The 23,532-nt window shown below is 42.9% G+C and overlaps 1 protein-coding gene across 1 annotated transcript in view; it reads left to right on the top strand.

The window, feature by feature from the left end:
• FBXO36 (F-box protein 36) overlaps positions 1 to 23,532 on the top strand; it is a gene marked incomplete at its 5' end in the record, with an annotated part of 55,602 nt that overhangs the window by 28,623 nt on the left and 3,447 nt on the right. The window contains one exon of the mRNA XM_017889519.1: positions 9,988 to 10,160. Within this exon, the coding sequence (XP_017745008.1) occupies positions 9,988 to 10,160 (173 nt within the window). The remainder of the gene's footprint in view (positions 1 to 9,987; positions 10,161 to 23,532) is intronic.

Below are 23,532 nucleotides of genomic sequence, written 5' to 3'. Positions count from 1 at the left end.
AGACATGGGGTGCTCTGTCACACAGGCTGGAGTGCAGTGACTTGATCTCAGCTCACTGCAGCTTTGACCTCCCGGGTTCAAGTGATCTTCCCACCTAGGCCTCCTGAGCAGCTGGGACTACAGGTGCATGCTACCATGCCAGGCTATTTTTTGTAGAGACGGAGTTTTACCATGTTGCCCAGGCTGGTCTCGAACTCCTGGCCTCTAGTGATCTGCCCGCCTTGGTCTTCCAGAGCGCTGGGATTACAGGCATGAGCCACCACACCCGGCCATTTTTGTTATAAGCCATAGTTTATGCAACTAATTTCCCCTACTGAGGGTAGTTAGGTGGTTTCTACTTTTTTGCAGTAAATCTTCATATATTCTCTTCTTCATGTATCTGTGTGCGAGTTTCTCTAACTTTTTTATTTGTATTTGTTGATTTGCAGGATATATGTCTCTTCCTCTTTACTAAGTATTGACAGTCTGTTTTCCAAATGAGTTAAATCAGTTTACACTCCCATTAGCATTTTATGAGAGATGCTGTTTCTGTATATTCTCAGCAACATATGGTGTAGTCAGAGATACATATACTTCTATACCAAACTAGGTATGCAAATTCCCTAATTATTAATGAGGTTGAATATCTTATATTTATTGACAATTTGGCTTTTCCCCTCTGAGAATTGCTAATTCATCTTCTTTGCCTATTTTTTGTGTGTGTGTGTATCTGGTTGTTTGTCTTTTTTGGGGTTGATTGTAGAGACTTATTTAGGTACATATTTTGAATACTAATTATTTAATTTGGTTATATGTGCTACAGATATTTCACCACGTTTTTGACTTAGCTTTTTACCTTGTCTATGTGGCCTTTATGTTACAGTTTACAATTTTAATGCCATCAAATTTGTCAGTTTTTTAGTTTATGGCTTGCACTTTTGTGTTTTGTTTAAGAAATCTTTTTCTACCCTGCTTTCATAAGACTATAGCTCTATTTTTAATTCTCAGGCTGGGCGTGGTAGTTCATGCCTGTAATCCCAGCACTTTGGGAGGCCAAGGAGGGTGGATCACCTGAGGTCGGGAGTTCGAGACCAGCCTGACCAACATGATGAAACCCCATCTCTACTAAAAATACAAAAAAATTAGCCAGGCATGGTGATGCATGCCTGTAATCCCAGCTACTTGGGAGGCTGAGGCAGGAGAATCACTTGAACCCAGGAGGCAGAGGTTACAGTGAGCCGAGATCACGCCGTTGCACTCCAGCCTGGATGACAGAGTGAGCCTCTGTCTCAAAAAAAAAAAAAAATTCTCAAATATTTTATGATTTGTTTCCTACTTTAGGTCTTTGACTTAACTTCGTTTTTTGATATGATGGATTGAAACATAGGGTTTTTTTTTTTTCCTCTCTATCTGGTCAATGTTTCTAGCATTATCTATGGGATGATTTAGTAATTCCATACTGTTTTGTAATCTTATCTTTTACATGTTCCAGGTTCCCATATGTACCTGTCATTTCCAGGGCTATTTTGTTTCACTGTTTGTCTTGCACCAACACCAACACTATACTGCTTTAATGGCAATCTTTATAGTAAATTTTCTTATCTATTTAGAGGAATTCATTTTCTTCCTCTTCTTACTCTGTTTTTCTCCTCTTATTCTTTACAAAGGCTGTTCTTGACTTTTTCCCTGCATATGAATTTTAAGATCAACTGGTAAAGTCATATAAAATCCCTGTTGAGATTTTGATTGAAATTGAATTTCTAGATTTCTGAGGGGAGAATTGTCATCCTTCAGTATTGAGTCTTCTCAACATTAGCATATCTCTCCATTCATTTAGGTCTTCTTTTATTTTTCTCCATAAAGTGTTAATGTTTTCTTTATAAAGGTCTTATATATGTTTTATTCAAATTCTTCCTTGGCTGGACACCGTGGCACACGCCTGAAATCCTAGTACTTTGTAAAGTTGAGATGGGAAGATGGCTTGAGGCCAGGAGTTTGAGACCAACCTGGTCAACATAGTGAGATCCCATCTCTTTTAAAAAAGAAAAGAAAGGAGAGAAAAGAATCCTAAATTATTCCTAGTCACCTTATAATTTTTTTGTGCTAATAGTGTGTTTTTAAAAACTTACGTTCTATTTTAATTCTTGAGTATATATAACATATATGTGTTTCCAAAATCAAAATTGTAAAATATTGTACTCAGAGTCTTCCATCTCTATCTGCACTGCCCTTTCCTTCCCTTGCCCTGGATGTAAACACTTGTGCTTTTATTTACTGTTCCAGTGTGTCTTTCTGCAGATATAAACAAATTCATAAATATATTTATATTCTGCTACCCATTCTTATACAAATAGCATTCTGCTCCTGCTGTTCAACACTACTTTTTCACCAGTATATCCTGGAAATCACCTCATGTCTTTGGAGATATTCTTTGTTTTGTTTTTGTTTTTTGTTTGTTTGTTTGTTTTTGAGACCGAGTTTCACTCTAGTTGCCCAGGCTGGAGTGCAGTGGTGCAATCTAGCTCACTACAAGCTCCGCCTCATGGGTTCCAGCGATTCTCCTGCCTCAGCTTCCCGAGTAGCTGGGATTACAGGCATGCGCCACCACGCCCGGCTAATTTTGTATTTTTTAAGTAGAGATGGGGTTTCATCATGTTGCTCAGGCTGGTCTCGAACTCCTGACCTCAGCTGATCCACCGCCTCAGTATCCCAAAGTGCTGGGATTACAGATGTGAGCCACCGGGCCCGGCCTGCTTTTTTTCTTTTTTCTTTTTTTTTTTTCTTTTTACTGCATAGAGTATTTATGCTTTAATAGAGTATATATGCTTTATACTAAAGCAAATACTATATACATATCATATCTATGCTTTATCTGCATATATTTCTTTATATGTAGGCACCAAAATTCTAGTGATAAAAATTGGGTTGTTTCCAATCTTGTCATATCACAAATAATGCCAAAATGAGTAACTGTGTGCACAGATCATTTCAGTGTGAGATTGCTGAGCCAAAAGATAAATGCTTATTAAGTTATAATTTTGAGCTAATGGTTGCTGGTATATAAAGAAATGATGCTGATCTAGGCCGGGCGCGGTGGCTCAAGCCTGTAATCCCAGCACTTTGGGAGGCCGAGGTGGGTGGATCACAATGTCAGGAGATCGAGACCCTCCTGGCTAACACGGTGAAACCCCGTCTCTACTAAAAATACAAAAAACTAGCCGGGCGAGGTGGCGGGCGCCTGTAGTCCCAGCTACTTGGGAGGCTGAGGCAGGAGAATGGCGGGAACCCGGGAGGCGGAGCTTGCAGTGAGCCGAGATCGCACCACTGCACTCCAGCCTGGGCGACACAGCGAAACTCCGTTCAAAAAAAAAAAAAAAAAGAAATGATACTGATCTTTTTTCAGTAGGATTTCTTGACTTTTGTGTGTTGACGTTCAGATCATTTTGTGGTAATGACAGTTTTCTTTCTGATCATGATGTATTTTTATTTTTATTTATTTATTTTTTTGAGACAGAGTTTAGCTCTTGTTGCCTAGGCTGGAATGCAATGGCACGATCTTGGCTCACTGCAACCTCCACCTCCCAGGTTCAAGCAATTCTCCTACCTCAGCCTCCCAAGTAGCTAGGGATTACAGGGATTACAAGCCACCATGCCTGGCTCATTTTGTATTTTTAGTAGAGACAGGGTTTCTCCATGTTGGTCAGGCTGGTCTTGAACTCCCGACTTCAGGTGATTTGCCCGCTTCGGCCTCCCAAAGTGCTGGGATTATAGGCGTGAGCCACCGCACCCGGCCATGATGTATTTTGTTTGTTTGTTTGTTTATTTATTTGTTTGTTTGAGTTGGAGTCTCACTTTCTGGCCCAGGCTGGAGTGTAGTGGTGTGATCTCAACTCACTGCAACCTCCACCTCCCAGGTTCAAGCAATTATCTGTCTCAGACTCCAGAGTAGCTGGAATTATAGGCACACACCACCATGCCCGGCTATTTATTTATTTATTTATTTATTTGTATTTTTAGTAGAGACAGGGTTTCACCATCTTGGCCAGGCTGGTCTTGAACTCCTGACCTCGTGATCCACTCGCCTCGGCCTCCCAAAGTGCTGGGATTACAGGCATGAGCCACCACACCCGGCTCATGATGTCTTTTTATATTTTCCTTGTTTTGTTCTGTCTATGACCTCTAAAACAACACTGAATAGAGATGGTGATAGTGGGCATTCTGGTCTTGTTTCTGACATTAGAGGTTATATACCATCATGATTAGGAGGTGCATTGTAGAGCAAACTCCCTGGGTTCAATCCTAGTTCTGCCACTTTCTCATTGTGTGATCTTGAACAAGCCACTTATCTTTTCTGTTCCTCATTTCCTCATTTCTCTCTCTCTCTTAAGTTCTCTCCATATTCCAGTACTCCTTTTTTTCTCTATAAAAGGGGAATAATAGTTGTACCCATCCAATAGGGTCATTGTGAAGGTTAAATGACTGTGTATATTATATATATATGAGATATATCTTATATGTATTATATAACATATATGTATTACATATACTTTATATATATACATATTAGAGCAGTACCTGGCAGATACTGAAGATGATACCAACCCATATTTGTACCATTCATTATTATTGTTACTGTTACGGGGTTTTTGATTACTCCTATATATCAGGTTATCAGGTTAAGGACATTCCCTTTTATTACTAGCTTTCTAGGAGTTTTTATTTATAATAGATGTTAGAAATACTTACATGAAATCATTTTCTATATTTTGAGATGGTTATTTTATCTCAAAAATATGTTAATGTGGCAAATTCTGTAAGATATTTACCCTAGTTATAACATCCTTAGATCATTCCAGGATTAATTCTACTGGTCAAAATTTGTTTACTTTTTTAATATGTTGATGAACTCAATTTCCTAATGTTTTGTTTAGAATTTTTACCACGTGTGTTCCTAAGCAAAGTTTAGCATACAGTTTTCCTTTTGCTTACCATCATTGCTGGTTTGCACAACTTCCTAATTTGAGCTGGGGAGTTCTTCTATTTCTATTCTTTGGAACAAATTGTATACCATATGGATTGGTATACAATTATTTGAGAGTTTATAAAGCTAATCTGTAAAGCAGTATAGACCTGAAACTTTAGTTAAGATTTCCTTTTCTTAATTAATCAGTGAATTCGTTTTATTTACTGGCCACAGTCTCTTGGGTTTTCTTTCTTTTTTTTTCCCCTGCCCCCCACAAGATGGAAGTCTCACTCTGTCACCCAGGCTGGAGTGCAGTGGTGCGATCTTGGCTCACTGCAACCTCCGCCTCCCAGGTTCAAGCAATTCTTCCACCTCAGCCTCCTGAGCAGCTGGGACTACAGGCGAGCACCACAAAGCCTAGCTAATTTTTGTATTTTTAATAGAGATGGGATTTCACCATGTTGGCCAAGCTGGTCTAGAACTCATGACCTTAAGTAATCTGTCCACCTTGACCTCCCAAAGTGCTGAGATTACAGGGGTGAGCTACTGTGCCTGGCCTGATATCTCTTCTGACACCTTCATTATTCAGAAATGTGTTTAAAATTTCCAAATGTTTCCCAGGGTTATTATGAACTCAGTGTGTTTCCCCTCAAATTCATATGTTGAACCCCTAACTCCCAGTGTACTATATTTGGACATGGAGGCCTCTAAGGAAGTAATTAAGGTTAAATAAGGTCTTTAAGGTGGGGCCCTAATCTGATAGAGTTGGTGTTCTTGTTAGAAGTTGGACCAGAGGCTCACTCCCCGTCTACTTAAGCTCACAACGAAGAAGTCGTGTGAGCACACAGTGAAATGGCAACCCTGCACAAGCCAAGAGAAGAAGCCTTAGAATGAAAGCTACCTTGCTGGTTGAGGGTCCAAAGTCTTCTCCTTTTGTACTGCATGTGACCCGTTCAGTTCAGGCTGGATGGCAGTGTTCTTACCAATATAATTCTCTTAAAAACATCATGCATTTCTTATTGGGGTCTATTGCATTAGGGAAAACCACGCTTATATATCTCTTTGAGATAAGCGCTTCTCTGCCTTGGGTTTCTGCTCTTGCCTCTTGAGTGACAACACCTTAAGCTTCATGAAAACCCTAAGGTTTGACTGGATGGTTTTTGATAGAGCATCTTATAGCCACCTTTCCCCACCTCCAATTTCTCCTTTATACCATGTTTTTCTTACATTGTCCTAGATTTGATCTTTGCCTGAGACATTTCTTAATTTTAGCATTATTTGACAACTGAAGAGGCAGAGAATGTTCAAAAGCAGTAAATCCTGTGTCATTTTTAAGATACCTTCCTTTAGCTTATCTCTTTTCTCTCATCTTTTACTTTAAGCATCAAGAAGAAATCAGGCAGTATGTTCCTGCTTGGACATTTTCTTAGCTAAACGGCACAACTCATAAGGTGCATTTTTTTTTCTCACTTAAATCTTTTTTTTTTTTTTGAGACGGAGTCTTACTCTGCTGCCCAGGCTGGAGTGCAGTGGTACAACCTTGGCTCACTGCACCCTCTACCTCCCGGGTTCAAGCAATTATCATGCCTCAGCCTTGTGAGTAACTGGGATTACAGGTGCCCACCTCCATGCCCAGCTGATTTTTGTATTTTCAGTAGAGATGGGGTTTTACCATGTTGGCGAGGCTGGTCTCAAACTCCTGACCCCAAGTGATCTGCCTGCCTTGGCCTCCTAAAGTACTGGGATTACAGACATGAACGACCGCACCTGGCCCTCAATCTTTTAAGTCTTCATCTTTAAAACCTCAGAATTCATTAGGCTTCTACTAATGGTTTCTTCTTGGCTCTTCAGGCTTTCACCAACTCTCTCCTCACATTCATTCACATTTTTATGGACTTTTCAATATCAAAGCCACTCCCACATTTTAGGTTCCATTGTGGCAGCACATCACTTGCAGGTACCTGAGTCTTTATCATCTATTGCTGTATAACAGATTATCCCAAAACGTAATGACTTAAAAGTGTGATAAATGTTTATTATCTCAAACAGTTACTGTGGACCAGAAATTTGGGAGCAGCTTAACTGAGTGGTTCTGATTGGGAGACTTGCATGGGGTTAGATGGCACCTCAGTCATCTGAAGGCTTGACTGGAGCTGGAGGATTGCATTCAAGGATGGCTTATACACCTGGCTGACAAATCACTGGTGGTTGTTGGCAGGAGGTTTCAATTTCTTGTCTCATGGACCTCTCCGTAGTGCTGCTAAGTGAGGACTAAACTCTGATTTTTTATCTTGCACAAATTCCTATCTAAGAGGTCTGGGGAGTCATGCCCTACAAACCATAAAGTCTCATCAGATGGGTTTTATTTAACCCTATATATCATAATTTACTTTCCAACCTGACTCTGACATAGCATTATGAGACAAAGAAGAAAATCAACATATTTTACCTCAAAACATGTTGATTTGCCATATTTCGAAATAGCCCTGCAAAGCTGTTCTTTGTGGAGGAAAATTTGTATCTGTCAAGAATCTCTATTAACATAGCTGGATCTTTTTCTTCCAGACCCTCCCAGTCCTAAAGAGATTAACTAAGATCTGAATAGGAAACACTGGTTATTGTTGTCTCTAAGGGCAGCCACTGTAAGACTTCAAAATAACTTTTCAGGACATGGCCGTTGGCTTCTCCCAGAGTGAGTGATCCAAGAGCAAAGCAGAAGCCTTAACTCCCCTTTGGATATCATTTCTGCAATATCCTCTTTGTTAACAGGGCAGCCCTATTCAGGCTGGGATGGAAATACACAGGGGCATAAGTTTAGGAAAAGAGAGTCACTGGAACTGTCTTGGAGACTGTCTGCCACATAATCCAACATGCAGATACTGATTTTATGTTTCAAAATGGAGTTTGTTTTAATCTACATTTTTTTAGTTTCAAACGAAGTATATGTCAGTTACATTTAAAAAATACCAAAAAAGCAAGAGTACTTTTTTCAAAATACTCTAATCACCTTACGCTTTCAAACCATCACATTTCATACCTAGCTGTACATGTCCTAAAACTTTTACATTTTAAATACTTTGTTGGTGGAAACTTTCTAAAGTATATTTGAGCATGCTTTGAACATGTTTTCTTGTCATTTTAAAGTATTCAAAAATCATCTTCAATTATGTCAAGGGCTTTAAATAAGCACTGCTTTTTCTTCTGCTGCTGCTGGTGGGCAGAGGTTCTTCACAATACCTACTCTTCGATGCTGAGTTTTTGAAAGGGCTATTCCTCACCCCCCAAAGAAGGCCTTTGTGCTTTAGAGGGGCTTTGAATGGGAAGCACTTGGAATTCAGAAGCAACTTAAATCCGTAATGCCTCTATTTTCAATTTCTACATTAATGCCTTAATGTAGGTTAACCAGCTTGGGAGATAAATCTTATATAGCTACTCTTCTAAGCTGGCTTTTACATAAACACAGCCCACACCTTACATCCCTTCTGAAACCAGAGAGCCCAACTTCTAGGACCACAGTTCCACCTGCTTCTGCAGGGAGCCTGGTGCCCTTGACAGCTCTGTCCTACTTGCTCCAGAAGGACTAGTTCAGGTTGAATAGGGAAGGTGGTCACCAAATATTGGGAAAAAATGTTGGCTTTTTAGATAATAAGATTATGTTTTGAATCATCTTGGAAAATGTTGTATGTTCTTTTATAAATGGACATTGCCCCAGTACATTACAGCTAAATACCGAGCTAGTCAGGCTTCCTCAGTTGCAAGCAACAGATTCCCATTCTGATTAACTTAAGCCAAAAGAGATTTAATGGAAAATTAGTATGTGTGTGACTGTGGGGTAGGGTTGGGGGGTCTAGAATTGAAGGAACAGCTGAAGGGGTAGGGACCAAGGCATCTTCCGGGATCCAGGGAGTGCAACTAACAAAGGTCACACTGAAGCCTTGACACTGGCTTTCCAGAAATGGCTCTTAGAAGAGAAATAGTGCACTCTCTTAGACTCAATGTCTAAAAACAAATTTAAAAAAATAGCCAGGCATGGGGGCACACACCAGTAGTCCCAGCTACTCGGGAGGCTGAAATGGGAGGATTGCTTGAGCCTGGGAGATCAAGGCTGCAGTGAGCCATGATTGCACCACTGCACTCCGGCCTGGGCGACCCCATCTAAAAATAAATATATAAATAAATAAAAATTAAATGAAATAAGAGATCAAAAGTCAACTAAAATTAGGAGAGTGGCTGGGCGCGGTGGCTCAAGCCTGTAGCACTTCTGCGCGAGGCTGAGACGGCGCGGATCACGGAGGTCAGGAGATCGCAGACCATTTCCTTGGCGCCTCCCCCCAACATGGGTGAAACCCACGGTCTCTTACTAAAAACTACAAAAAAACTAAGCCGGCGGCGCACGGTGGTGGGCCGCTGTAGTCCAGCTACCGGAGGCTGAGACAGGGAGAATGGCGTGAACCGGGGGAGGCGGGGGAGCCGGTGCAGCTGAGCTGAGATCGGGCGCCACACCACTCCAGGCCTGGGCTGACAGCAGCGCAGACTCCGCTCTCAAAAAATTTATATAAATTAAAGTAAATAAATAAGATAAATAAATAAATAAATAAAATTAGGAGACAATGTGTTTTAGACCAATGGAGAGTAGCAGGGCTAGCAGAAAAGCCACGTGGACCAGCGTCTTTTTCCTCCACATAGCTGCCCGCTTGGAGGGGCCGTGAGTACAATGGTAATGCCGAGACCAATCAGGTTAGTGGTATAGACTGGAGTCTGGTGCTGATGAGATCAAGGGGATGCAGAAATCACTGTGTTAAGCAGTGAGTGTCCCTAAAAGTTTCTGATCTCAGGGCAGGAACAGCAATTGGAAACAGATGCCTCAAAAATGCATTCGGTTAGTCCCAAAGGCAGCTCGGTGAAAGTAGGAAAGACCCAGCGTCACCTAACATCACTCCCAGGGGAAAAATGCCCTGAAGCTTGTATTCCACTGATGGTTGTTACAGCTCTTATGTGACTGTACATGATAACCATTTTAGTTTGTTGGCTTCTTTGAATTACAGGTCAAACTGCCTTAATATTTGGTACAAGAATATTAAACTATGTCATCAATTTGTGCGAAGGTAAATTTGACTTCCTTGAACGGCTCTCAGACAATTTGCTCCTGAATATCATTTCTTATCTGGATCTTGAAGATATTGCCAGGCTTTCCCAAACATCACACAGATTTGCGAAGGTAACGGTCCATTATTTTATGTCTATATAGAATTTTCCATGTGCTTTCTAAAAAGATTTTTTAACATAGCAATCATTTGTTGAGTACTAACTTTGTGATGGACACTGTCTTAGGTGCACAAGCAGCAGAGATGAAAAGACATTTCTCTCCTCAAAGAACTTACAGTCTTATAGTAGAGATTCAGGTACATGCAAATAATTACAATCCAGCGTGATCAGTTCAACAAGGGATGTGTATGCAAGGTACAAAGATAGTGCAAAGTGATTTTCTCTGCCTGGCTTCACAGAAGCAGGTTACTTTATCTGGCTTTTGAGGGTGAAATTGGTGAAGACACGTGATCTGGGTTGGGGGCATTCCAAGGCAGGGAAAAACCAAGCAGAAGCATGGTGGCATAAGAGAATAGGGCACTTTGGGAGGCCAAGGTGGGTGGATCACCTGAGGTCAGGAGTTTGAGACCAGCGTGGCCAACATGGGGAAACGCCGTCTCTACTAAAAATACAAAAATTAGCCGGGCATGGTGGTAGGCGCCTGTAATCCCAGCTACTCAGGAGTTTGAGGCAGAGAATCACTTGAACCCAGGATGCAGAGGTGGCAGTGAGCCGAGATCTCACCACTACACTCCAGCCTGGGTGACGGAGCAAGACTTTGACTCAAAAAGAAAAAAGAAAAAAAAGGAGAGAGAATAGGGTAAGGAGGACTACCTGACATCCGTTTCCATTTCCTCTAGTAATAGCCTTTGCTGCATTGCCTGTCTCCTAGTATGTGTTTTGGTGGGCTGTCCATTGCAGTGCCCCGTTTTCTTCCTTGCTGCATTGCCTGTCTCCTAGTATGTGTTTTGGTGGGCTGTCCATTGCAGTGCCCCGTTTTCTTCCTTGCCCGAAGCTGACAAGATGCACTGTCTCACTGCTTCACATCCTCAGCAGAATAACCCAAGAGCAGGAAGCACAGTTAGTGCTGATTTCAGCCAGCCAGTGTCAAGGCTTCAGTGTGACCTTTGTCAGTTGCACTCCCTGGATCCCGGAAGATGCCTTGGTCCCTACCCCTTCAGCTGTTCCTTCAATTTTAGACCCCCCAACCCTACCCCACAGTCACACACATACTAATTTTCCATTAAATCTCTTTTTGGCTTAAGTTAATCAGAATGGGAATCTGTTGCTTGCAACTGAGGAAGCCTGACTAGCTCGGTATTTAGCTGTAATGCATTGGGGCAATGTCCATTTATAAAAGAACATACAACATTTTCCAAGATGATTCAAAACATAATCTTATTATCTAAAAAGCCAACATTTTTTTCCCAATAATGCAATAAAATGTCTTGATTTAAAAAATCAATTTTAGTTTAGGCACAGTGGCTCATGCCTGTAATTCCAGCACTTTGGGAGGCTGAGGAAGGAGGATTGGTTGAGCCTAGGAATTTGAGATCAACTTGGGCAAAGTAGGGAGATTCCANAGACACCCAATTGCCATAGTGGTCTACAATCCAGAACTCGTGAGCTCAACGGATCCTCCCACCTCAGCCTCTCGAGTAGCTGGGACTACAAACATGTGCCACCATGCCCAGCCCATCATTGATGCCTCATTGTGTGCTAGGCACTGTACTCAATGTATAATTTTTTTTTTTTTTTTTTAGACAAAGTCTTGCTCTATTGCCCAGGCCAGAGTGCGATGGCATGATCTCAACTCACTGCAACCTCCCCCTCTTGGGTTCAAGTGATTCTTGTGCCTCAGCTTCCCAAGTAACTGGGATTACAGGTGCCCACCATCATGCCCAGCTAATTTTTATATTTTTAGTAGAGACGGGGTTTCCCCATGTTGGCCAGGCTGATCTCAAACTCCTGACCTCAGGTGATCCACCCACCTCGGCCTCCCAAAGTGCTGGGATTACAGGTGTGAGCCACTGTGCCTGGCCTTACGTGATATAATCTGTATTATAGTACTTAATATATTCCTTTTGAGTGTGTGTGTGTGTGTATATACATATATGTATGTATACATGTATACATTTTGAGACTATCTCAAAAAAATTATATTACTTAAAATTATGTTTTTTGAGGCAGGATTTTGCTCTGTTGCCCAGGCTGGGGTGCAGTGGTGTGAACACAACTCACTGTAACCTCAACCTCCTGGGCTCAAGTGATCTTCCTATTCAGCCTCCAGAGTAAGTGGGACTACAGGAGTTCAAGAGCAACCTGGGCAACACAATGAAATTCCACCTCTCTTTTAAACATTAAACATGTGTGTGTGTATATATGTGTGTGTATATATATACACATACAAACCTTCACATGTATGCCCGAACCCAAAATAAAAGTTAAAAATATATAGATGTGTATATATATGTGTGTGTATATGTATGTATCTATATGTGTATATATCCACATATGTGTGTGTATATATTTTTTTTAACTTTTATTATGGGTTCGGGCATATGTGTGAAGGTTTGTTACATAGGTAAACTCATGTCACAGGGGTTTTTTGTATAGATTATTTAATCACCCAGATTAATTTTTTTTTTTTTTTTTTTTTTTTTTTTTTGAGACGGAGTCTCGCTCTGTCGCCCAGGCTGGAGTGCAGTGGCTGGATCTCAGCTCACTGCAAGCTCCACCTCCCGGGTTTACGCCATTCTCCTGCCTCAATCTCCTGAGTAGCTGGGACTACAGGTGCCCGCCACCTCGCCCGGCTAGTTTTTTGTATTTTTTTTTTTTTAGTAGAGACGGGGTTTCACCATGTTAGCCAGGATGGTCTCGATCTCCTGACCTCGTGATCCGCCCATCTCGGCCTCCCAAAGTGCTGGGATTACAGGCTTGAGCCACCGCGCCCAGCCATCACCCAGGTTAATTATTAAACCCAGTTCCCTATAGTTATCTTTTCTGCTCCTTGCCTTCCTCCCACCCTGCACCCTCAAGTAGGCACCCGTATCTATTGTTTCCTTCTTTGTATTCATAAGTTCTCATTATTTAGCCCCCCAAAATATATTTTTTACTTGATTTTCCTCCCTAAAAATGGAAAGCTGAAAACAAGTACTATTGTATATATTTTTGTCATTAAATAAGTATCCTAAAGTTGAAATGTTGTGCTTGGTGCTGATAAGAAGCTGATTATTAGGGCTGGGCACAGTGGCTCACGCCTATAATCCCAGCACTTTGGGAGGCCGAGGTGGGTGGATCACCTGAGGTCAGGAGTTCAAGACCAGCCTTGCCACCATGGGGAAATCACATCTCAACTAAAAATACGAAAATTAGCTGGGTATGGTGGCGCAGGCCTGTAATCCCAGGTACTTGGGAGGCTGAGGCAGGAGAGCTGCTTGAACCCAGGATGCAGAGGTTGCAGTGAGCCAAGATCACACCACTGTACTGCAGCCTGGGCACAGAGTGAGACTGTCAAAAAAAAAAAGAAGAAGAAGCTGATTATTCATACTTTAAATGAAAAGAGAATTCTACGTAAATAAAATATACTAGTGGGGATCTAGTAACAGTTTCTTCCCTGTTGCCAGGGCCTGGATTTGATTTTCTATCAAATCCTTCTATTTACTTTCAGTAAATTTCTGCTCCTGCAAGTAGGGAGGGTTTGATAGGAAACAGCAGCAAGTGAGTGACTTCTGGTATTTATTCCTCACGCTGAGTGGCTGCCTTCTCTCCAAGTTTTACTCACTTCCACTATTACTTTCACTCTCAGTGTCCTGCTGTTATTTCAGTGCAGTCTTTAAAATATTCTCCTTAATTTAGCCAGTGCTCTGAAGTAGGGCTTCTCTAGGTTGCTGATTTCAGCCCTGAGCATCTTTACAGAGCAGAATTATTAGAAGATGGAGCATGACTCAGGGCTGCTGCTTTTATTCTCCCCACATAACATTAATCACTTTTGTTTTGTTTTGTTTGAGTCCCAGTCTCTCTCTGTTACCCAGGCTGGAGTTCAGTGGTGAGATCTCGGCTCACTGCAACCTCCACCTCCTGGGTTCAAGGGATTCTACTGCCTCAGCCTCCTGAGTAGCTGGGTGGGACTACAGGTGCTTGCCACCATGCCTGGCTAATTTTTGCATTTTTAGTAGAGACTGGGTTTCACCATACTGGCCAGGCTGGTCTTGAACTCCCAGCCTCAAGTAATCGGCCTGCCTCAGCCTCCCAAAGTGCTGGGATTACAGGCGTGAGCCACTGCACCTGACCAACCACTTTTTTTTTTTCTTATTTGCACACAGGGAAAGAAGGAAAACCACTTATTTCTGTTGTCAATCTAAGTTTTATCTGTGTTCCATTTACCTATTACACACTGCATTTATAAGTTATTTTCTTTTCTTTTCTTTTGAAACAGAGTCTCACTCTATTGCCCAGGCTGGAGTGCAGTGGCACAGTGTCGGGTCACTGCAACCTCTGCGTCCTGGGTTCAAGCAACTCTCCTGTCTCAGCCTCCTGAGTAGCTGGGATTACAATCGCCCACCACCACGCCCGGCTACTTTTTGTATTTTTAGTAGACAAAAGTACTGAATTTTTGCTGTGTTGGCCAGGCTGGTTTTGGACTCCTGACCTCAAGTGATTCACCTGCCTTGACCTCGCAAAGTGCTGGGATTAAAGGCATGAGCCACCGTGCCCGGCCTTATAAGTCATTTTCATTTAACTACTTTACTAATGAAAAAAAGGCTTCCTTTTCCAATTCTGAGGGAGAAGTTTATTACCAAATTATTTGTGTCCAGGCCACCTCCTTCCTCTTACCTCAGGGAGGGAGGTGCTCCTCTCCTGTTCAAGTTCAGTGCTACTTGACACCTGGTTCTAGGGCCTACTTCTGGAAATTTCACTTATTTCCTTTCTCTTCTGTTTGTTATTGTTGTTACTATTTTTTTTTAAGAGACAAAATCTCACTCCATCACCCAGGCTGGAGTGCAGTGGCCTGATCTTTGTTAACTGCAATCTCCGCCTCCCGGGTTCAAGCGATTCTCATGCCTCAGCCTCCTGAGTAGCTGGAATTACAAGTGCAAGCCACCACACCTGGTTTATTTTATTTTATTTTGTTTTGTTTTGTTTTGTTTTTTGTTAATTTTTTGTATTTTTGATAGAGATGGGGTTTCACCACATTGGCCAGGCTGGTCTCGAACTCCTGACCTCAAGTGATCAGCCTGCTTCAGCTTCCCAAAGTGCTGGGATTACAGGCGTGAGCCACTGCTTGGCCTGTTGTTGTTTTTATTTTAACTTTCAATTACCCAGTTTCCCCCATGTTGCCATCTTACATAACCATGGTAAATTTATAAAAACTAGGCAATTAATATTGGCTACAATACTATTAACTAAAATACAGATGTTATTGGTTTCATTGGTTTTTTCAGTAATGTCCTTTTGCTGTTTTATGTCCAATCTAGCTTACTGCACTGCATTTAATAATTAAATCTTTCTCTGTTTCTTTCCCCCGTACATTAATTTTTTTTTTTTTTTTTCCTTTTTGAGACAGGGTCTTGCTTTGTTACACAGGCTGGAGTGCAATGGCGTGATTATGGCTCACTGCAATCTCCATCCCCTGGGCTGGAGTGATCCTTCCACCTCAGCCTCATGGGTAGCTGGGACTACAGGCCTGCGCCACCACACCCAGCTAATTTTTGTATTTTTTGTAGAGACGGAGTTTTGCCATGTTGTGCAGGTTGGTCTTGAACTCTGGGGCTCAAGCCCCTGCTTCAGCTCCCAAAGTGTTGGGATTACAAGCGTGAGCCACCATGCCCAGCATTAATTATTTTTCTCAAATCAGTTCATCCTTCAAAAAACAAAAACTCTTTATCCTTGTCCAATCTCTCTTCTTCAAAAAGGGTTGACATAGCAGTTCATGCCCAGCAAACCAGCAGCATCAGTGACTTTATAATCCATGATGAAATGAGACTAATAAGGATGGTATAAAGTTTTTGATAAAGCTAAACTTGTTTCATTTAAATGACCATCTTTCAGTGGATGTTAGGTCTTTCCTATTTTGGGGAAGGTTAAAATGTTCCTTCTTGGCCGGACACGGTGGCTCACACCTTTGGGAGGCTGAGGCGGGTGGATCACGAGGTCAGGAGATTGAGACCATCCTGGCCAATGTGGTGAAACCCTATCTCTACTAAAAATACAAAAAATTAGCCAGGCATGGTGGCGTGTCCCTGTAGTCCCAGGTACTTAAGAGGTCGAGGCAGGAGAATCGCTTGAACCTGGGAGGCAGAGGTTGCAGTGAGCCGAGATGGAGTCACTGCACTTCAGCCTGGAGCGAGACTCTATCTTAAAAAAAAATAAGAGATGCCAGACCTCCCTATTAATATATGCAAATGGGTGCTCAGGCAACTAATGGGGAAAATGCAACAGATACTTTTTTTAAGCTTGCAAAGTGAGTCACAGCTATTATGTGAATATGCATTTCCTAAGACCAGCACACATTTAACCTGTAGGATTAAGTGAGATAATAGACAAGAAAGTGTATTTGAAAAGAAGAGTTACACAGGCATGAGGACAGCAGGAACTAACACGGATTCTCCCTTCCNAAAAAAAAAAAAAAAAAAAAAAAAAAAGTTCCTTTTTTTATGAAGTGCTGGCAGTAATACCTGATCATTTTTAAAATTGTTCTCATTTGACAAAATGTGAAAGTCAGCAGCACCCTTATTTTGGTTGTTTATTGTCATCTTGTTTTGTTCTGCTTTTTAAAGAATTCACTGGTCTTAGGATAACCCAAAATTCTGACAGGTGTTGGTCTAATGTCAGCCTACAGCTTCTCTTTCATTTTCCCCTTTGTCCATGCCTGCAAAATATCTCTGGCTCGTTCGCACCAACCTTGTGTTTGTTGTATCAAAAGGGCCTATTTCAGGTGTTCTGCTTCTTTCTTTGACATGGAGTCTTGCTGTGTTACCCAGGCTGGAGTACAGTGGCGTGATCTCGGCTCACTGCAACCTCCACCTCCCAGGTTCAAGTGATTCTCCTGCCTCAGCCTCCCAAGTAGCTGGGACTACAAGCATGGGCCACTGTACCTGGCTAATTTTTAGTATTTTTAGTAGAGACAGGGTTTTGCCATGTTGGCCAGGCTAGTCTTGAACTCTTGACCTCAGGTGATCGCCTGCCTTGGCCTCCCAAAGTGCTGAGATTACAGGCATGAGCCACCCATGCCCAACCAAATCTTCTGCTTCTTGACTCATCCCTGCTTCCAGGACTCTGGTGGGTTTTCTCCTGGGAACCTCTTCGTTGCTTCATTGGTTGCTTGTCCGTGTGAGCTCAGGGTGGTCATTTTACATTGCACTCTGGGCATGCCATTATCCTGCTCACTGGCCCTTAATGGCTCCCTGTCATTTTCAGAATGAAGTCCAAGGTCTTAGCCAGCACAGCCACGGGGCCCTCGCCCTGCCTCCTGCCACCCTCTGCCCCTGCCAGGTCAGCTCCTTGCAGCTCTCTTTGTTGTGTTCTACTGTGTCTTTTGCCTTTGCTTACACTGCTTTCTTTTCCAGGAATATTCTCCTCCTGACTCACCCACCACCTGGACCTTCCAAATGCCCCTTGCTTGCCTTTTGTGCTTGCTTGCCCCGCCCCCTTGACTTGTCTCCCTGCCGAGCTCAAGGGCAAGGATTGTGTCACCTGACTTCATATACCCACCTTAACAGAGTGTCTAGCCCGGAGTTACCTCCCAGAAAACAGTGGCTGAATGATTCCGTATCAATTTTGTTTATATTTTTGAAAAAGAAAGTTGACATCCATTGCAATGGTCAGATTGGAAATGTTTAAAAATTATGTATCCTTGTTTATAAACTAAAAAGTTATTGCCCCTCCCAGTCCTGACCCTCATTCCTCTGATTCTCATCTCCAGTGGCAACCATATTAACCGTGTTCTGTATGTCCTTCTGGAGATATTCTACACATGTAGAAGCATGTGTGTGTAGCATGTGCAAGTACATATACTGGTACACACACCCTTCTAAAAAGCATGTGGTAACATATTTTATATTGTTCTTCATCTGTTTTTTTTCTACTTCACAACATATTTTAGACACTTTTAAAATATCAGTACCGGCCAGGCATGGTGGCTCACGCCTGTAATCCCAGCACTTCAGGAGGCCGAGGCAGGTGGATCACTTGAGGTGAGGAGTTTGAGACCAGCCTGACCAACATGGTGAAACCTCATCTCTACTAAAAATACAAAATTAGCTGGGCATGGTGGCACATGCCTGTAATCCCAGCTACTTGAGAGAATCACTGAGGCAGGAGAATCACTTGAACCTGGGAGGCAGAGTTTGCAGTGAGCCGAGATTGAGTCATTGCACTCCAGCCTTGGCAATAAGAGTAGAACTCCATCTCAAAAATAAAATAAAATATCAGTACCTGTCAATCTTCCTCCATTTAAAAAATTGCCATAGGATATCAACATATGGACAGATTATTTATTTCCTAAGACAGGGTCATCTTGCCGTGTCATCCAGGAAGGAGTGCAGTGGCACAAACATAGCTCACTGCAGCCTTCACTTCCTGGGCTCAAGCAATCCTCCTACCTTGGCCTCTCAAATGGCTGGGACTACAGGTGCACACCACCACACCCAGCTAATTTTTGTGTGTTTTGTAGAGACCGTGTCTTGCTATCTTGCCTTAGCAGGTCTCGAACTCTTGGGCTCAAGCAATCCTCCTGCCTCGGCCTTCCAAAGTGCTGGGATTTCGGGTGTGAGCCACCACACACAGTGTAGATAATTCATTTAACCAGATTTTTTGTTCCCCCTCTGTATTTATAAATGCTCCTTACTTTGTATACAATTTGCATTGCATGTTTATCTGTAGAAAAAAATTGCGTAAGTGTAACTGTTTAAAATAATCAAAGAAATATATTGAAATATGCATGATATAGGTAGTGTACTGGGACTATAATATGGGCCTCCATGCATACGGAAAAAAGGAAATAAGTGTGTACCTTGGGTCACATGCTATAACATTCATTCATTCATTCATTCATTCATTCATTTGAGATAGAATCTCACTCTGTCACTCAGGTCGGAGTGCAGTGGCACGATCTTGGTTCATTGCAGCCTCTGCCTCCCAGATTCTAATGATTCTCCTGCCTCAGCCTCCTGAGTAGCTGGGATTACAGGTGCCCTCCTCCATACCTGGCTAATTTTTGTATTTTTAGTAGAGATGGGGTTTCACCATGTTGGCCAGGCTGATCTTAAACTCCTGACCTCAAGTGATCTGCCTACCTTGGCCTCCCAAAGTGCTGGGATTACAGACGTGAACCACTGCGCCCAGCCCATAAGAACATTTATTGAGCACTTACTGTATGTCTAGCATTCCACTAAGTTTTCTAGTTACATTATTTTACTTAGTTCTCATAGAAATCTTAATATGTAGATACTATTATTATCCTTATTCTATTTTATTTTATTTTACTTTTTTTCTTTTTGAGACAGAGTCTTGCTCTGTTGCCTAGGCTGGCGTAATCTTGGCTCACTGTAACCTCCGCCTCCTGGGTTCAAGCAATTCTCCTGCCTCAGCCTCCTGAGTAGCTGAGACTATAGGTGTGCGCCACTATGCCCAGCTAATTTTTGTATTTTTAGTAGAGACGGGGTTTCACCATGTTGGTCAGGCTGGTCTCTAACTTCCTCAGGTGATCTGCCTGCCTTGGCCTCCCAGAGTTCTGGGATTACAGGCATGAGCCACCGTGCCCAGCCATCCTATTCATAAGGAAGCTAAAGATCAACAAGTCTAATTAATGTGCCCGAGGTCATATGGCCAGGGACCTGATCCTCAGGCACCTGACTGCTGGACCAGGTGATAAATGGATACACTTCAGGGCTGTGTGCAGTCAGTACGTAATTACTGGGCCCCTGCTGTGGGCCAGACACAGTGGTAGGTTCTGGGGAGATGCACGTGTCCCTGCCTTTGAGGAGCTTACATTCTTGAGCAGAGCAAAGGAAGAATATGACTGGAAATGAAGTGGGAGAGGCTGGGGAGTAGCGGGCAGATCTGTAGACACTTGATCAAAGGGTGGTTTTCATGGAGCCTGTTGAGAGTGGGGTGTGCAGGGTCACCTCTACAAGACAGAAAGGCTCCCACAGCCAGACCTGACTCCATAGGATCACGTCTGCCTTAGAAGCGTAAAGACACATGCCAAGAGCCAGACTATGTGGGGAGTCTGTGAAAGGGGCCCCAGCCCAGGGAGTCCATGGTGCTATTCCACAGTTGAGGTTGGAAGTATCCAGTTATACTTAATGCCACCAGCAATCAGGATCATCCAGCTGTCTGCCTTTGCTCTGATTCCATGTGGACCAAGGCCTGGAGCCTGCAGCCTGGAGCCGTGGATGAGCAACCAGTATACTGGAAAGTAGAGTTCCACACCTCTCAGGGTAGAGTTCCACACCTGTCAGGCTGGGGCCAGTCTCGGACTGAGGCAAGTTCACCAAGGTGTGCTGCCATTTGGGCACCTGCCTGGGGGGCCTAGTGGCTTGCCCCTGATAGCACCAGGCCTTGATGCTATCCATTTTCTCCAAATTGCAGCAGAGTAAGCCTGGAGAAACTGCCAGTGCAGCTAGATGAGAAGGCTGAGGCCCAGGCTGGGAAAGGGACGGTCATGACAGGCATATAAACACATTCATCCTGGTTGTGACTCAGGAATCACCAGGAGAACGACTCAGGAAGAAAACCACTCCTCTGTCACCTTTTGGCTGTGGAGAGACAGATTTTTCCCTTGTGTCTGCAACCCCACTATGATCATAAATCCCGTGTCTGGCCAAGCAGGTGAAGCCCGTGGGGCACAGGAGAAAACACAGATGCCAGGCCCATCCCCTGAGCATCTGGCTTGGTAGATCTGAGGTAGAACCAGCACTTGTGCTCTTAATGTGTTTTCTTGTGTTTACAGCAACCTGATTCTAAGGGTTTGGTCCAAGAATTTTCTTTCTTTCTTTTTTTTTTTTTTGAGATGGACTCTTGCTCTGTCGCCCACACTGGAGTGCAGTGGAGCAGTCTCGGCTCACTGCAACCTCCACCTCCCAGGTTCAGGCAGTTCTCCCTCAGCCTCCCAAGTAGCTGGGACTACAGGCGCACGCCACCATACCTGGCTAATTTTTGTATTTTTAGTAGAGACAGGGTTTCACCATGTTGGCCAGGCTCGTCTTGAATTCCCGACCTCAAATAATCCACCCGCTTCGGCCTCCTAAAGTGCTGGGATTACATGAGCCTGCCACCACCCCTGGCTAATTTTTGTATTTTTAGTAGAGACAGGGTTTCACCACATCGCCCTGGCTTGTCTCAAACTCCTGACCTCAAGTGATCCACCTGCCTCAGCCTCGCAAAGTGCTGGGATTACAGGCATGAGTGAGCCACTGTGCTCGACCTGGCCCAAGAATTTGACCAATCGATATTAAGGTTGTACAGATCAAATGTCTCAAGGGACTCTAGAAGGCTAGAAGCTTGCGGGAGGGGATCTCCTAGCATCACTGTGCGCAGGCAGTGTGCTGTGTTTAAATCAGCAGGAGGCTGGAGAGCTGGGTTCTGTTCTGTTCTTAGCTCAGCCACTCCCCAGCATGAACCTGGAACAGCATCCTTCTCCCTTCTCTTCTCTCAGCCCTGGTTTTCCTATTTGCAAAGGGAGAGTTTTTAAGCAGATAAGCCCTAAGATTCTCTTCAACTTGACAATTTATGTATGCAAAATTCATGCACCACCACCAGGGGGAGCTAAATCCATGGTTAGCTGGGCTTTGGATCAGAGTAGCTAAGAACTATAGAACCTTCCGTTTTGCAACCTGGCAACTTATACTAAGCAAAAGATCGTCAGGGTTTGGGAGTCATAGATGGCGGTATTTTGTGCACCAACTTATAATATAAGACAAAACTGTAAATAGTTTCAGTATAAAATTTTGATGAGTCATAAATGAAGTTATACTAGTGGAAATTTTAGCTCTTTTGAGAATTATTTCCTTTCCCCCCAAATCTTGTAGTTTTCTCCCATAATCTCTATTACAAGACACATTAATATCCTGAAATGTACTGTGCTAGTAATGGGATAGTAATCCACATTGGTGCTGGAGTTCAGATCTTCTAAAGGAGGGTCAAATGATCTGTTTTTCATATTAAGACATTTTAAAAGTTTTCCTTTGTTTATATTTAGAAGAGATTGTAATCTGAGTAGAGGAAGTAAACCTTGAAGGACTGTGGAAGGGGAGATAAGACAATGAATGACCCGTCTAACATCAAAAAGTTTTGGGGTCTGTAGATACCATATGATTCATTGTTGCTGTTTAGCATAACCATTATGTGAATATAATAGCTGTTGCTTTGATGTTTATGCAGAAAGGATCTTAAGCAATTATGCCTTATTGTACTATTCATTTCTATTTCTAATTCATTCTCTTCCCTTATTGGAGTACTTTTAGAAGAGCAGGAAGTATGGAAGGAAGGAGTGGTGACCGCTTTCTGTTCAGAAGTGAATATAGTGGTGTCAGGAGGTAGAGATCACATTTACACATTTCTTCCTCACCAGGAGGAAGTCAGGACACAGGGGAGCACAGCACAACAGGGCTGGCCAGGGCTGGTGCTGTTTGGGATAGGAGGCAGGATGGGTAGGGGGAAGCTGGGTATGGGTCAGGGAGGCTATTCTGGTGCTCCATTATGAGGGGCCAGCAATCATGCCTTTGTTTGTGTGAACCCGAGATTTAGCTCCCACTTACAAGTAAGGACATGCGATATTTGGTTTCCTGTTTCTGTGTTACTTTGCTTAGGATAACAGACTTCAGCAGCATCCACACTGCTGCAAGGACATGGTTTCATTCTTTTTTTATGGTGTGCAGTGGCAAAAGCTAACAGAAGAATAGAACATCTTCTACATTCAAGACCAAAAGTGCTCACACCTTGCAGGAATTGGAGAAGGTTTGGATCACATCACTGGGTGTAGCATCTTGATGAGTTGAAGGACTAAACCTTGAAGGACTGCGGAAGGGGAGATAAGATAATGAACGACCCTTCTAACATCAAAAAGTTTTGGGGTCCGTAGATACCATATGATTCAATGTTGCTGTTTAGCATAACCATTATGCTAAACAGAGTGCTTAGCAAATGCTAAGTGCTAGCTAAAGACAGAGAGAAGATGGAATGATGGTAGAGGGAGCAAATTATAAATACAACTCTGGCCAGGCATGGTGGCTCATGCCTGTAATCGCAGCCCTTTGGGAGGCTGAGGCGGGCAGATTTCAAGGTCAGGAGTTCGAGACCAGCCTGATCAACATGGTGAAACCCTGTCTCTGTCAAAAATACAAAAATTAGCCAGGCATGGTGGTGTGCACCTGTAGTACCAGCTACTTGGGAGACTGAGGCAGCAGAATCACTTGAACCCAGTAGGCGGAGGTTGCAGTGAGCCGAGATCACACCACTGCAACAGAGTGAGACTCTGTCTAAAAAAAAAAAAAAAAAAAAAG

This window comes from Rhinopithecus bieti, unplaced genomic scaffold (assembly GCF_001698545.2).
Source record: "Rhinopithecus bieti isolate Rb0 unplaced genomic scaffold, ASM169854v2 scaffold_19546, whole genome shotgun sequence".
Lineage (NCBI taxonomy): Eukaryota > Metazoa > Chordata > Mammalia > Primates > Cercopithecidae > Rhinopithecus > Rhinopithecus bieti.
This window is presented reverse-complemented; position numbering and strand designations above follow the sequence as displayed.